Here is a 14,642-nt window from a genome sequence, read left to right on the forward strand (position 1 = left end):
ATTAACTTTTAGTTAACACAACTGAAAGTGAAATTCACATTAACAATTTTTCTAAATGTGGTAATATTTGACCTTAAAATATGTATATCCAGGAAAACAGAACATGAAATGTGACCAAATTCCTCAAAATTCTCATTACCCTACAAATTATTTTAAATTTGGTTCGTATGGCTACTACATAATCAGGACATCTCATAGACACAAAACTTTTAATAGCTAGTGTTATTACTTGAAAGTAAGATACTAGGGAAATAAAAGATATTTCAAACTAAATGGAATCATGTATTTAAAATATAATAGGAAGAACAAGAGAATACTTAGGATTATATTTTCAGCAACTAAGTGAAAGTAAAAAGCTTTCATCTTAATTTTCCCCCTTTCTGATACATGGAACACAACACAGTAAATTATGCATTTAAAATCTGCCCAGGGCTTCCCTGGTGGCACAGTGGTTGAGAGTCCGCCTGCCGATGCCGGGGACACGGGTTCGTGCCCCGGTCCGGGAAGATCCCACATGCCGCGGAGCGGCTGGGCCCGTGAGCCATGGCCGCTGAGCCTGCGCGGCCGGAGCCTGTGCTCCGCAACGGGAGAGGCCACAGCAGTGAGAGGCTCGCGTACCGCAAAAAATAAAAACATAAATATAAAATAAAATAAAATCTGCCCCCCCCCCAAAAAAAAAGAAGAAGATAAAAAATAAAATCTGCCCAGGGTGGCTGACCAGTACTGATAAAAGAGGACCTACATACTGTATATTCTATACCAATATACTTAGTACCAAAGAAGATCTATACACTGCAGGGTGGTTTTCGCTATTGTTTTACATCACCATAATTATGTTCTGAAACCACAGCTTCATACAATAAGGGTTTGTAGGGCTTCCCTGGTGGCGCAGTGGTTGAGAGTCCGCCTGCCGATGCAGGGGACGCGGGTTCGTGAGCCGGTCCGCGAAGATCCCACATGCCGCGGAGCGGCTAGGCCCGTGAGCCGCTAGGCCCGTGAGCCATGGCCGCTGAGCCTGCGCGTCCAGAGCCTGTGCTCCGCAACGGGAGAGGCCACAACAGTGAGAGGCCCGCGTACCGCAAAAAAAAAAAAAGAATAAAAAAAAAATAAGGGTTTATAATAGCACTTGTTAAAAAAAGAAACCACAAAATAATTAAAGTACTTAGAAGCATGCAAACTGTAAAGGATCTATTTAATGCCTGGTTTGCTTTTAAAGCCTGATAAAAAGAAAACATGGGTTTAGGACTAGAGAAATTGTTTGACATTTCAAACTTAAATGATATAATTATTAGAAATAGCAAACAAAAAAATTTTCAACTTACCTGGTTTCTTTCTCGATTTTTCATGACCTAGCTGCCCTAGATCATTACATCCACATGTGTATACCGTTCCATCATCCAGAACAAATACAGTATGTCTGAGTCCACATCCTACATCTCGAACCTTTTTATTTATAAAAAAGTCACTTTTTCTGGGCTCTAGTACAATTTCTTCATCAATTCCACCCAAACCTAGCTGTCCAAAAGATGCATTTCCCCAGCACAACATGTTTGTAATTCTTTTGGTCTTCCAGTTTCAATAAAACACTCCCTTCTGAAACACTGGCAAGTTGGAGGTATCCCTATGTCTGAGAAGATAGAAAAAAAGTTAATATGACTTCAAAGGAAACATAATGTATAACTGCTCTTTCAAGTACTAGGCTACAATAATCACTATGTAGTAAACATGAAATTTACTTTATAATGTGTTACAGAAGTATCCTTCAATTTCAAAATCCAATCAGTTGTATATTTTTAAAATTATCATACAGAAATGTTTAGGAAAAATACATCACTCCCCATGATTCTTTGCAAAATCTAAATATTAACTAGTTTTGACTTTTTGTTGCCTTATAATAGACTAATCAAATTGAAATATTAAGTATCCTGATGAAGTTAACCTTTTTTTTCCTTTTTGCTTTGAATAATTTCAGTGGGAGCAAGAAATATGACATCTATCCACTGCCCCCAAAATCAGATATATACTCAGTGAAAAATTTAGCCAACTACAGAAACATAAAACCTTGCAATCTCCCTCAAGTCACAGGATAATTAGATTTTCTAACACCTACCTCCACATTAACAGAAAACTGAAGTTCTTATCTGTACTAGAAATAAAGCCAATAATGGAAACTTTAAGTTTCCCACAACTTAAAAGACTCTTCCAACTAACAGGCCCCAGATAAAATTACAGTTCTCTAGGTAAGCTTTGATATTAAGAAAATCACCTCCAAAGATCATACTTTACAAATCAAAATATTAACACTCTGACCTCACTACTAATTTAATTTAAAAACTCAATCAGTGTACCTAATTATAATACAAAAGTATGCAGTTTAAAGATCAAGACTCTCCCCCAAAATTCAACATTTTCTATTTCGAGTGGGAACCATGACTGAAAAATATCTCCCGAAGCCGATCTACATCTATCTATACCCCTAAGACAATTATTTGAAGATGGAAAAAAAAACTGCAAATAACTCCGGCACTGCCGATTTTTCAAGAATAGAAATGCGGACTGGGACACTGAGAGTTTGGTGGCGAAATCTGTAGAACTTTCCAGTAGAGTGACTGAATATTTCTTCGCTTATATAGACACAGATAACAAAGAGTCCACTTTATCTAAACCTACACAGATTTTTAGATATATCGCGTTACTAAATAACACAATTACAGGAAGTCAGCCTTATTCCCGTGTAGGTACCCACATTCCTTACACAGAACCTAAGAAGTTTCAAAACCCAACTTTCCTAAGTGCGGGCTAGCAAGTGCTGAAGCTGTCTCATTCTATCCATGACCCATCCATTAAGAAAAGTTTGATTTTATTCTTTTGGGGCATCAGAACCCGATAGTTCCCGAGAGTTCTGCACTGTCTTCCCGGTTTTTGTTTTGTTTTTTTTAAGGAGAGGACAGGACAACACCCCAAATTCCAACGCACGAGGTTTAACAATCCTTTTCTTTAAAAAAGAGGGGTAATGGGAAAGGCGTCCTCTCGCCAGCAACAGGTAGGGGAAAGAGAAGCAGTTTATTCCCATCATTCCCTGAATATGCACTGAGATCAGCTTACGGGGACCGGGAGAGAGAAATCATCTGCACACACCCAACCTCGCGGGCCGACCAGTCAACTGCTGCAGCCGTCCGCTCGCAGTAGCCGCAGAGGCCGGCGCACGAGGCTCGGCACCTCGGCGGCCCTTGTCCCAGGGAGGCCCTTCCCCGGGGAGGTGCGACATTCCAGCCCCCGGGCCAGGGGGCCCGACACTGCCCTCGTCCCCCCACCCCCGCCCGAGGAAACGCTGAGAAAGCACCCAGCGCCAGGCCGGCCTGTATCCGCCCAGCCCCCTCCCTAACGCCGTCACACGCCCCCGAACCCACCGGGGCAACGACTCACCCGGCCCCTCAAGGCAGGGGAAGCCCAGGGCGGCTGGGGGCGGCGCCTCCCGCAAGAGGGAGGCAGCGCAGCAGCTGAGACAGGTCTCCAGCTCCCGGACCCTCCTCCTTCAGCCAGTGGCTGCGAACACCAGAGCTCCTCCGGCGTCGGTGAAGCTGCTCCGCGGCTCACCTCCTCGGCTCCTGTGAAACTTTACCGGGTTCCTCAGAGAAAAGCAGCCGCCACTGCTCTCTAGCCCAGAGCCAGCCGTCAGCGACCCGGATGGAGCGGGAGGGGAAGGGCAGGAGGCGAGCGAGGCGGAGAGCGCTAGGGGTGGGGAAGAGTTGGGGCAGACTGGGGAGGAGAAGGGAGAGAGGGAGGAGGCAACGCGGGGGGAGGGGGAGGGGCCGGCGTCGGCCGGAAGTGAACCGCGGAGCACGCGCGCGAGCCCGCCCACTTCGTGGCCCGCGCGCCTGCGCCGGAATCCTCCCAGGGCACACCGACGCGGGCGCCTGCGCAGTGTGGTGCTTTGCCTTGCCTTAAGAGAAAAATGCCAAGCACAGAAGTTGGAATTTGCAAGGCAAATGCAGGTGTTTGGTGTGTCTTGTCACAGCGTTTCAGCGTGCACTAGGGCCTTTTAGTGAAGAAAATCTCTTCCTTTTTTGGCTAGGTTGTCTTTTTGCCTATTAGTTCCAGTTTCTATTATTTTATTCCACCTTTATCCAAGGAGAATTTGAAGTAGCAGATAAAACATCAGAAATACGGATATAAAGGTTGTTGAAGTCTTTTATTTTATCCCTTAGCCCCAACTGGAGTTATTCTGAGGATGCCAGATGTATTGCAGCAATGATGGAGCCTACTGGCATTAAATATCAACACCACCAGTTCAGGCTCCTGATAAAGTGTTGGCTGCCATCACTTTCTGCACTCTCCCTGGAAGCTAAACTTATAACGCAGGGCCTCCTTCATTTAGAGAAAATTAAATAATGTATATGGCTAGAGTCCCTGCCTCACAAAAATAAACTCCGGATTTCCTAGGCCAGTCAAGGAGGAAAACCTGAAACAAGGCACTCTTGAAATTTTACGTCAGACTTTTCTAGTACCTTGACTTCAGAGTGAATGTTGAGAACCTAGAAAGAATTCCACAGTAAGCCATGTTTCTTTATCTCACTGAAAAATATATTTCAGATTGGAAAGTGTGTGTGCTAGAATATGTGTGTGTTTTAGTTTCTTAGGGCTGCCGTAACACTATACTACAAATTGGATGGCTTGAAACAACAGAAATTTATTGTCTCACAGTTATGGAGGCCAGAAATCTGAAATCAAAGAGGCAGCAGGATTGGTTGTCTCTTGGGGTCTCAGAGAATCTTCTCCATACTTCTCTCTTAGCTTCTGGTGGCTGCTGACAATCCTTGGCATTCTTTGGCTTGTAGATGCACCACTCGAATCCCTGCCTCCATCTCCACATGGTGTTCTTCCCTGTGTTTCTGTGTCCAAATGTCCCTCTTACAAGGACACTAGTCATTAGATTAAGACCCACCCTAATCCATTGTGACCTCTTTTTAACTGGATTGCATCTGCAAAGACCCTATTTCCCAATAAGGTCACATTCTCAGGCACTGGAAGCTGGGACTTCAACCATCTCTTGGCAACCCAATTCAACCCACAACCTTATTTCTGTATATTACAGAAATAAGAATAAAAATAACAAGGTACTTAAGCAAAGAAAGCATAATTTCAATACTAGGAGTGGTGATGTTGCCCATGAAACATACTTCTTATTTTGATAGCTTCATTGCCCTTGTAGGGCTTTTGTTGTCTTTTAACCTTCAGGACTTGATGCCTCCGAATATATTATTAAAGGGGAAGTTATGGGATTTGGGTCTTTAAGATATGTAATAGATGCTGCAACAAATAAACACTAAAATATGACTGTTAACATAATAAGAGTGTATTTTTTACCTTTTTAACATTCCAAGTGGGTGTTCCTAATGCGTCAAAACTAATTTCCAGGAACTTGGGGAGATGAGGGCACCAGGAGCTTCTTAAAACTTTTGTCTGGGAGGTGCCACATATCACATCTGCACACATAATGTTAGCAAGAACAACACCCCTAGATGCAAGGGGACTGGGAAACATAACCCCTGCTGAGTTCGCTGGTACTACTTTACGCCATAGAAGAGAGAGCATGAATTAGTGGACAGCTATGTCTGCTACATGGATGCATCTCTCGCTAGAATATTTTTAAATATAGGTCTTGCTTGTAGAAAGTGGAAAAGACTTTTCTAGATGTTCCTTTTAACCTTATAAATCTATGAAACTGTGATACAAGATCTCAGAAAATAGCCTGTGATTACCTTAAAAGTGAAACAAGTATAGGATCAGAAGTTTATTAGGATAATGTGAATTTGTTGTATAAAAGCAGCATGAGTAATTGATGATGAGTATGGCCTGTGGTGCTGGTTTGTCTGGACTCAGAGCCTGAGCCTACAGGCCACTCAGACCTCTGTCCTCCTATCCTCCCCAAAACACCTATAGACATTTACTAATGGTCTATTTTACAGAAAATTACTTCTCAGTCACAATTTCTATAAACAGGGGAAGTTAATAATCCATACCTCACTGGGTTGTGAGGATTTAATAAGGTAACATGTACAGTGCCTTGAACATGGCCAGTATTTTGTAAATGTTAGCTTTATTATTGCTAACATTATCTCTCCTGAACTAACAAGTAGTAAGAGAACTTTTGGGAAAGCATTCCATATCACAAATAATGATATAATTCTTATTTAGAACAAAAGTAAAATATTTTTTACCTATCGTGTTATTTTCATTTAAAAAAAAGCTCAGACTGTTGAGAGACCACTAAACTAGGTATTCATCCTGTCCCACTCTTTCCCCTGCTCCCTTCCATATAGCCATACTGCTTGTGCTGTACCCCACCTAACCTTCATTCAAGTCTCTGCTCATGTCACCTCCCCAGTCTTCCCTGATCACCCTAACCAAAAAAACTAGCCCCTCACTCTCAATAACTTATCCTGCTTTATTTTATATCTGTTATCACTACCTGATATTTATTGTATAATACATAAATGTATAATATTTTATTTATTATATTCCATATGTTATATATAGATAAATCTAAAATAATTATGTTGGGACTTCCTGGTGGCACAGTGGTTAAGAATCCGCCTGCCATGGGCTTCCCTGGTGTGACAGTGGTTGAGAGTCTGCCTGCCGATGCAGGGGACACGGGTTCGTGCCATGGTCCAGGAAGATCCCACGTGCTGCAGAGCAACTAAGCCTGTACGCCACAACTACTGAGCCTGCGTGCCCAGAGCCCATGCTCCGCAACAAGATAAGCCACGCACCACAACGAAGCAACTAGAGAAAGCCTGTGCGCCGCAACTAGAGAAAGCCTGTGCACAGCAACGAAGACCCAACGCAGCCAAAAAAAAAAAAAAAATTTATAAAAAAATTAAAAGATAAAATAATTATGTAAAATCTATAAATATATATTATATAGGTAGATATATAAATTTGTCTTTTTCACTAGAAAGAAAACTCCATAAAGGCAGGGACTTTGTTTTCCTAAGTGCTCTGTTCCTTAATATCTTGAACAGTTCCTGGCCTATAGCATGTGCTCAAAAATTATTTATTGAATTAATTAATGGTGCTGGCAACGTAAATTATTACAACCATTTTATAAGTAAATTCGGCACTATGTTTCAAGAGTCAGTAAATTTCATTTAACAATAGTTCATATTAATAGCAATAATTATTGTGAGACATTGCACAGAACTATTTACCTATATTATATCACTTCTGGACTCTGTCCTAAGGAAATACAAGGTGGATTCAACAAATCTTTATTAAGCACCTACTATGTGCCTCTTTCCCAATTCTGGTAGGTGAGAAAGATAAAAACAAAAAGGCAGGCAAATAAAACTGTGAACAAAGATGTTTATTGTTATATTATTTCTAAAAGCAAAAATTAAAAACAACATAAGTTCCAACAGTGGGGAAATGATATGTATGGCAAGGTTAATCCTTTTATTGTTAACTTTGAAAGGACAGGATAGGGAATTCTCTGGTGGTTCAGTGGTTAGGACTCTGTGCTTCCACTGCTGGGGGCCCAGGTTCGATCCTTGGTCAGGGAACTAAGATCTCATAAGCCGTGAGGAATGGCAAAAAAAAAGGAAGGGAGAAAGGACAGGATGGTATTGTCCGAAAGAATTTGTCACCTACTGCCACCAAATTGTAGATTCCACCTTGAGTGGACAACAGGAAAAGCCCGTTTTATTTTATTTTACACACCCTTGCTTTCCAAGGTTGGAGCCTTCAATCAAGTGGTTGCATGGCCATGTTTTCTTCAGTCCCTCAGTGAGTCCCTCCATCTGGAGAATTCTGTCCTTTTAATCCCCTGTCTTATGGGCCCCATGGTCATCCCTTCTCATTGGTCTTTGACCTAGCATTATGGCTTCACCTTAGAATATACACATGGCAGTCAGATATTTTAAGATTCTTCAACAAATCTTTACTGGACACCTACTCTGTGCTGCCTTCCCGTTCTAGTAGTAGAGATAGGAAAAAACAAGTAGGCAGGCAAATAAAAGTATTCCAAATTGTAATAAATACTAAGGAAACAAACAAGAGATAGAGATGGAGAATAATAGAGTAAGTCCTTGAACAGAATGGACAGTAAAGTCCTCAGTGGAGGAATTGTTATTAAAACTGAAACCAAAGAGAAGGATCAAGCCTTGTGAAGATAGGGCTGAGAAAATATTCTAGGTGGAGGGAGAAACACGAAGCCCTTGAGGCAGGAAAGAACTTGGCATTTTCCAGGAACTGAAAGAAAATTAGTGTAGATGGAGCACAAGGGTACAAGAAATGTTTGGTGACAAGCAGTCAGTAAGAGCACATTAAGGAGTTTTACTCTAAGTACTGCTCAGGGTTTTTTTTTTTTTTTGCTGTGTTGGGTCTTCATTTCTATGTGAGGGCTTTCTCTAGTTGTGGCGAGCGGGGGCCACTCTTCATCGCGGTGTGCGGGCCTCTCACTATCGCAGCCTCTCTTGTTGCGGAGCACAGGCTCCAGACGCACAGGCTCAGTAGTTGTGGCTCACGGGCCTAGTTGCTCCGCGGCATGTGGGATTCTCCCAGACCAGGGCTCAAACCCGTGTCCCCTGCATTAGCAGGCAGATTCTCAACCACTGCGCCACCAGGGAAGCCCCTGCTCAGGGGTTTTAAGCCAGGAGAGGAGGGCAATGATTATATTTGTTAAGAAAAAGATTACTCTTGTTGCTGAACTGCACAGTATTGCTGAATTACAGGAGGGTGAACATGGGCAGAGATAAATCATTTAGGAGGCTTTTATAATAATCCAAGTGGGAGATAATAGCGGTGGGGACTAAGGTGGTTGTGATGGAGATAAAGTAAAGAAGGTAGATTTAAAGCATACTTTGGGAATAGAATTAACAGAGTTGTGATGGATGGTTTGTAGGGGAGCAGAGAATGGGAGGAGTGCTGGGCCACTGGTAGTTTTCTGACTTGAGGACATTTACCAAGATGAGGATAGCTGCTGAAGGAAGAAGGAGAAGGACAGGTTTTGACCAGGAAAAATGAAGTGGCCTGTTTTTTAAGTTTGAAAAATCAAGAGTGTGTTTCTGTATTAGTTTGGTATGGCTGCCATACCAAAATACCACAGACTGGGTGGCTTAAAACAACAGAAATTGATTTTCTCACAGTTCTGGAGGCTAGAAGTCAGACATCGAGGTGTTGGTAGGTTTGGTTTCTTCTGAGGCCTCTTTCCTTGACGTACAGATGGCTACCTCCTCGCTGGGTGTTCCTATGGCCATTCCTCCCTCTGCGCATTCTCTCTGCCCTAGTCTCTTCTTCTTATAGAGACACCAGGTGTACTGGGTTGGGGCCCACTCATTTTACCTTAATTACCGCTTTAAAGCTCCATCTCTGGGCTTCCCTGGTGGCGCAGTGGTTGAGAGTCCGCCTGCTGATGCAGGGGACACAGGTTCGTGCCCCGCTCCAGGAAGATCCCACATGCCGCGGAGCGGCTGGGCCCGTGAGCCATGGCCGTTGAGCCTGCGCGTCCGGAGCCTGTGCTCCGCAGCGGGAGAGGCCGCAACACCGAAAGGCCCGCGTACCGTAAAAAAAAAAAACAAAAAAACCTCCATCTCCAAATACAGTCATATTCTGAGGTACTGGAGATTGGGACTTAAGCATATGAATTTGGCAGGGGACACAATTCAGCCCGTAACAATTTTTTTCTTCCTTTTGAACTGCATCATAAAAAGTCCTTTTTCTGTTATCCTACAGGGTATGGGCCTAGCCCAGAAGTGAGTGAGATGGGAGAAAGAATTCTCTTCTGCCACATAAATGAGAAAGCACAGAAAAAAATTTCCCCCTCTTTTTAATAGATGCAAGCAAAACAATTTTATTCATAATATTACATGTTATGATATATGCCACTTAACAACACAAAGAATAATAATTCTGGATATTTATTATAGAATCCTTCTCAACTTTCATTCTCACATTTATACTAATCTCATTTCCTGCTCTAAATTTACATTCTGACTCCAATTTCCTTCACAGTATCCCAGCGTGAAACAGTAGTAATGATCATATTATAAATACCTGAAATATTTTTTAAATGCTTTCTTTTTATAACTCTATAATTTCTTTGTGTTTGTTTTCCATCCAATTACAGGAATTCAGCTGGCATTCAAACAGGCATAAGCCTGAAAAAAAATCACATGTAATGTGGCCATTGACCAGTATGTGGGGATGTGTCCATGCCTTTGAAATTACAGTGTGATTATTCCAGTTACTATAGTTTCTAAACAGAGAAAGTGCTCAGAATGACTATGGTGTTTGTTGTTGTTGTTTTGTTTTGTTTTTGCAGGGGGGAGGGTTGGCAGAAAAAAAAAGTTGTTTTTAAAAACGAAGTCTTAACTGTATGATAAACTATGCTTTAAAATTAATTTTATCCCACAGCAATCATAAGATGAGAATTCTGCAAGTTCTAATTAATAATGAGCATCACCAAAGAAATATGGTATGAAGTGTGGGATCTGTACGTATATGAATCTTTTAAGTCTATGTGTTTTTCTTCTCTATTTTTTTAAAAATAAATTTACTTATTTTTTAATTTTTGGCTGTGTTGCGTCTTCGTTGCTGTGCGCAGGCTTTCTCTAGTTGCGGCGAGCAGGGGCTACTCTTCCTTGCGGTGCACGTGCTTCTCATTGCAGTGGCTTCTCTTGTTGCGGGGCACGGGCTCTAGGCACGAGGGCTTCAGTAGTTGTGGCGCACAGGCTTACCTGCTCCGCGGCATGTGGGATCTTCCCGGACCAGAAATCGAACCCATGTCCCCTGCACTGGCAGACGGATTCTTAACCACTGCACCACCAGGGAAGTCCCTATGTGTTTTTCTTTTAAAGAAAACAATTAAAATAGCAATAAAGAGACAGAATCTCAACTACTAGAGCTTAACAGTCAAACTTTGGGTTGCAAATTGAGCTATTTTGTTGCTACTGATTTCAAAGGGTCTCATAAAGATATCTGAGGTTGAAAAGTTCAAATTTAGCTGTTAGAAATATGAAATCTGGAAAGTTTGCTTTTTCTTGTTCCTTGTGCCAGGTCCCATACCAAAGTGAATCAGCAATATAACCTGCATCAAGCCAAAGGGTGAGATCTTATTTATTTGTTTGTTTGTTTGTTTATTTATGGTTGTGTTGGGTCTTCGTTGCTGTGCCTGGGCTTTCTCTAGTTGCGGTGAGCCGGGGGCTACTCTTCGTTGTGGTGCGCGGACTTCTCGTTGCAGTAGCTTCTCTTGTTGCAGAGCACGGGCTCTAGGCGTGCAGGCTTCAGTAGTTGTGGCACGTGGGCTCAGTAGTTGTGGCTTGTGGGCTCTAGAGCACAGGCTCAGTAGTTGTGGCACACGGGCTTAGTTGCTCCACGGCATGTGGGATCTTCCCGGGGCAGGGCTCAAACCCGTGTCCCTTGCATTGGCAGGCAGATTCTTAACCACTGCGCCACCAGGGAAGCCCAGATCTTTTATATATATATATATACACACACACACACAGATATATATATACACATATGTATATATATGTATATACAAACACACATATATGTACATATGTGTGTGTGTGTGTGTGTGTATATATATATATATATATATATATATATATATATACTTTTTTTTTTTTTTTTTTTGGTGGTACGCGGGCCTCTCACTGTTGTGGCCTCTCCCGTTGCGGAGCACAGGTTCCCGACGCGCAGCCTCAGCGGCCATGGCTCACGGGCCCAGCCGCTCCGCGGCATGTGGGATCTTCCCGGACCAGGGCACGAACCCGTGTCCCCTACATCGGCAGTCGGACTCTCAACCACTATGCCACCAGGGAAGCCCCATATGTATATTTTTAAGTGGCATGCCTCACAGCCTTCAAATAGAATCAGGACTAAAACTAATTTTAACTACAGGTTTTAGTCAAATTAACAGTACTATTTCTTTCATAGAAGTCAACCACAGCATGAGTATCTTCATCTATTGAATCCTTTATTACTAACTTTCAAACTAATGGTATAAAAGAAACAGACTTGCTGTGCATCTTATTCAATTATCACTTTTTATAAGAGAAATTGACATCTTTTTTTTTTTTTTTTTGCCTCACAGCGTGCAGGATCTTAGTTCCCCAACCAGGGATAGAACCCGTGCCCCCTGCAGTGAAAACACAGAGTCCTAACCACTGGACCACCAAGGGGACTCTCAACAACACATTTCTTTTTTTTTTTTTTTTTTTCTTTTGGTACGCGGGCCTCTCACTGTTGTGGCCTCTACCGTTGCGGAGCACAGGCTCCGGACGCGCAGGCTCAGCGGCCATGGCTCACGGGCCCAGCCGCTCCGCGGCATGTGGGACCCTCCCGGAACGGGGCACGAACCTGTGTCCCCTGCATCCGCAGGCGGACTCTCAACCACTGCACCACCAGGGAAGCCCCCCACATTTCTTAATTAAGCATTAAAAATCTTACGAAAGCAGCACAGAGGACACAGAAGTAAGGAGACAGAAAAGCTTTTTAAACTCCCTTCCCTTTTCCCCTACCCCCCAGAACTCCTTACGTGCTCTAGAACCAACTGTTGGTTGCCTTCAGCATACAGATAACTTTTATACACATTGATTGCAAATGTTTAAAAAATGTGTACTGTTACTCATGCTTCTTTTGGAAAAATGAAATAAACTGCCATAATAGCTGGCATTTAGAAATAAATAAAACACAGACATTTTTGTGGACAGATTTTCGTTACAGTTTAAAAATGTATTTTTATTGTCTCAGTGTAGATCTGATAGCCTGAAGGAACAGTTGAGCATCAGTGACTAGGAAGGACAGAGTGTTCCTAGAAGACAAATTATAGTTGCCACCTCCACAGCACCTAAATACAGTTTAACCACATAAAATGACAAACATGTTTGCCCAAGAAAAGTGCCATGCAGTTCAGCCTGCTGTTTTACTTTAAAAAAATAAAGAGAAGAAAAATTACTCTTTGTAAACATTGGGGTATTAAGAGGTGAACTGAAGGGTCGTGTGCTGTTCACTTTCAACAAACAACAAACTTCATCTGTTCAATCTTTAAAAGGAAGCACTGCCCAGCAAGCTAACTTCCAAAGAGCAGCTTTCAAACCGCTCCCATTTGCAAGCACTGAGAGTGTCGACAATAAAACAGAAATCCTGTGGAATGGTGAATGTTAGAATTGTTTTTCGTGTGGAAAACATTTTTTTTTTTAAGTACTACATCATCAGAGAATAAAATTGTACACTGAGTCTATGGTAAGGGTGATACACCTTATCATCCTTCTCCTAGTTACAATTAGAGGGACTGGGTAAGATGGTTTCTTTTATTTAACAAAAAATTATTCTGTTTAAAATTAAATTTGTTTAGTATGGGAAATTCTCATTTAAAAATTAGATGAGATTTTATTTTAAAATATTAATTATTATTGTTAATAATTTAAACAATTCAGTAAAATATAAAGAAGAAAATATCAGAGACACCACCTCAGGAGATACATACTGGGAACATTTACTGAATATCATTCTGATGTTTTTTCATACTCCAAAGTATGTTGCACAGACACAGAAATCAGTATGTTTACTCAATGGATCTTGGAATTTTGTAAATATTTTTACTCAACAAGGTGCTAAGGACCTCTTTCCAAGTATTGGGGAGCTTAGTTACGTTCACGTAGAAGACATGCCCACACCATGAATTTACAGGGTCAATTATCCACACATATAAATAATGGATAAGTTCAGTCTTATTCTGTTCAAGTAGAATAAAAATCTTTTTTTCAGCATTATTGAGATATAATTGACATATAATATTGTATAGGTTTAAGGTGTAAAATGTCATGATTTGTTACACATATGTACTGTGAAATGAATACCACATACATTAATTAACATCACCATCACCTCGAAAAATCTTAAGTTGAATGTGTCTTGTTATACTGATAGTCATCACCTGTGCTTTGATTGCCTAGATTGGCTTCTCCAGGTACTTCAACCCCTCTGGCTCCATAGAATAACAAAATGCTCGGGGGGGACATGTAAAGGAGAGCCTTGAGATGCTGCTTAGCGTATCCATTTTGTCTATTGCCCTTGTATACTTATATCCTTTAAGTTAATAAGCAATTTGTTTGATTATGTCTATAACATATATGAAGACATAATTTCCATTCATTATATGAAAACTAAGTCTCAGAAATTTGTAAGCCCTGCCTCTTTGAATCTCTATGTATACTGAAATATCTAATGAGCTCTTTGAGGACACGGGCTCTGCTTTATTAATTTTTTATTCCCACGTCTGAACAGAGAGCACAGAACACAGTGGAAGTTTGATAAATCTGTTATCGAGATTATATCAGTGAAATATACATGTGCTTTGCTCATCATTGTATCCCTGTGACCTAATATCTTATCCACAGTAGAAACCTAGTTTATTTGTTAGATAAACATGATTTGGAAATCTGGCTACTGGGAAGGACAACTAAAATCTAATATAAAAAGTTTTCCTTAGTCCCTTGAATTCAGGTATAAACTCAGATTAGAGTAAGCATAATTCTGGAAGATATTTTATTTATTACTAAGAAATAGCTCAGCTATACAGAGGTGGGGTTGAGGAGGAAAAGGGAGAGAAGTTGTAAACAAATGAGACTCAT

At 41.4% G+C, this 14,642-nt stretch overlaps 1 protein-coding gene across 9 annotated transcripts in view; it reads right to left on the reverse strand.

Annotated features, from left to right (window-relative positions):
• HERC4 (HECT and RLD domain containing E3 ubiquitin protein ligase 4) overlaps window positions 1-14,642 on the reverse strand; it is a 233,937-nt gene that overhangs the window by 129,564 nt on the left and 89,731 nt on the right. The window contains exons 1-2 of one of the 9 annotated variants that reach the window (XR_007471390.1): window positions 3,427-5,357; window positions 1,323-1,627 (exon numbers count right to left, since the gene is read on the reverse strand). Coding sequence is in view for 5 of the 9 variants with exons in the window: in XM_004280823.4 (XP_004280871.1) it covers window positions 1,323-1,548 (226 nt within the window). In the remaining 4 variants the exon portion in view is untranslated. Of the gene's footprint in view, window positions 1-1,322; window positions 1,628-3,410; window positions 5,360-14,642 lie in introns of those variants that run through there. The other 8 variants (XR_004477446.2, XR_004477447.2, XM_004280823.4 and 5 more) reach the window with 8 other exon arrangements.

The sequence above is a fragment of the Orcinus orca genome, chromosome 14 (assembly GCF_937001465.1).
Source record: "Orcinus orca chromosome 14, mOrcOrc1.1, whole genome shotgun sequence".
In the NCBI taxonomy this organism is placed as follows: Eukaryota; Metazoa; Chordata; class Mammalia; order Artiodactyla; family Delphinidae; genus Orcinus; species Orcinus orca.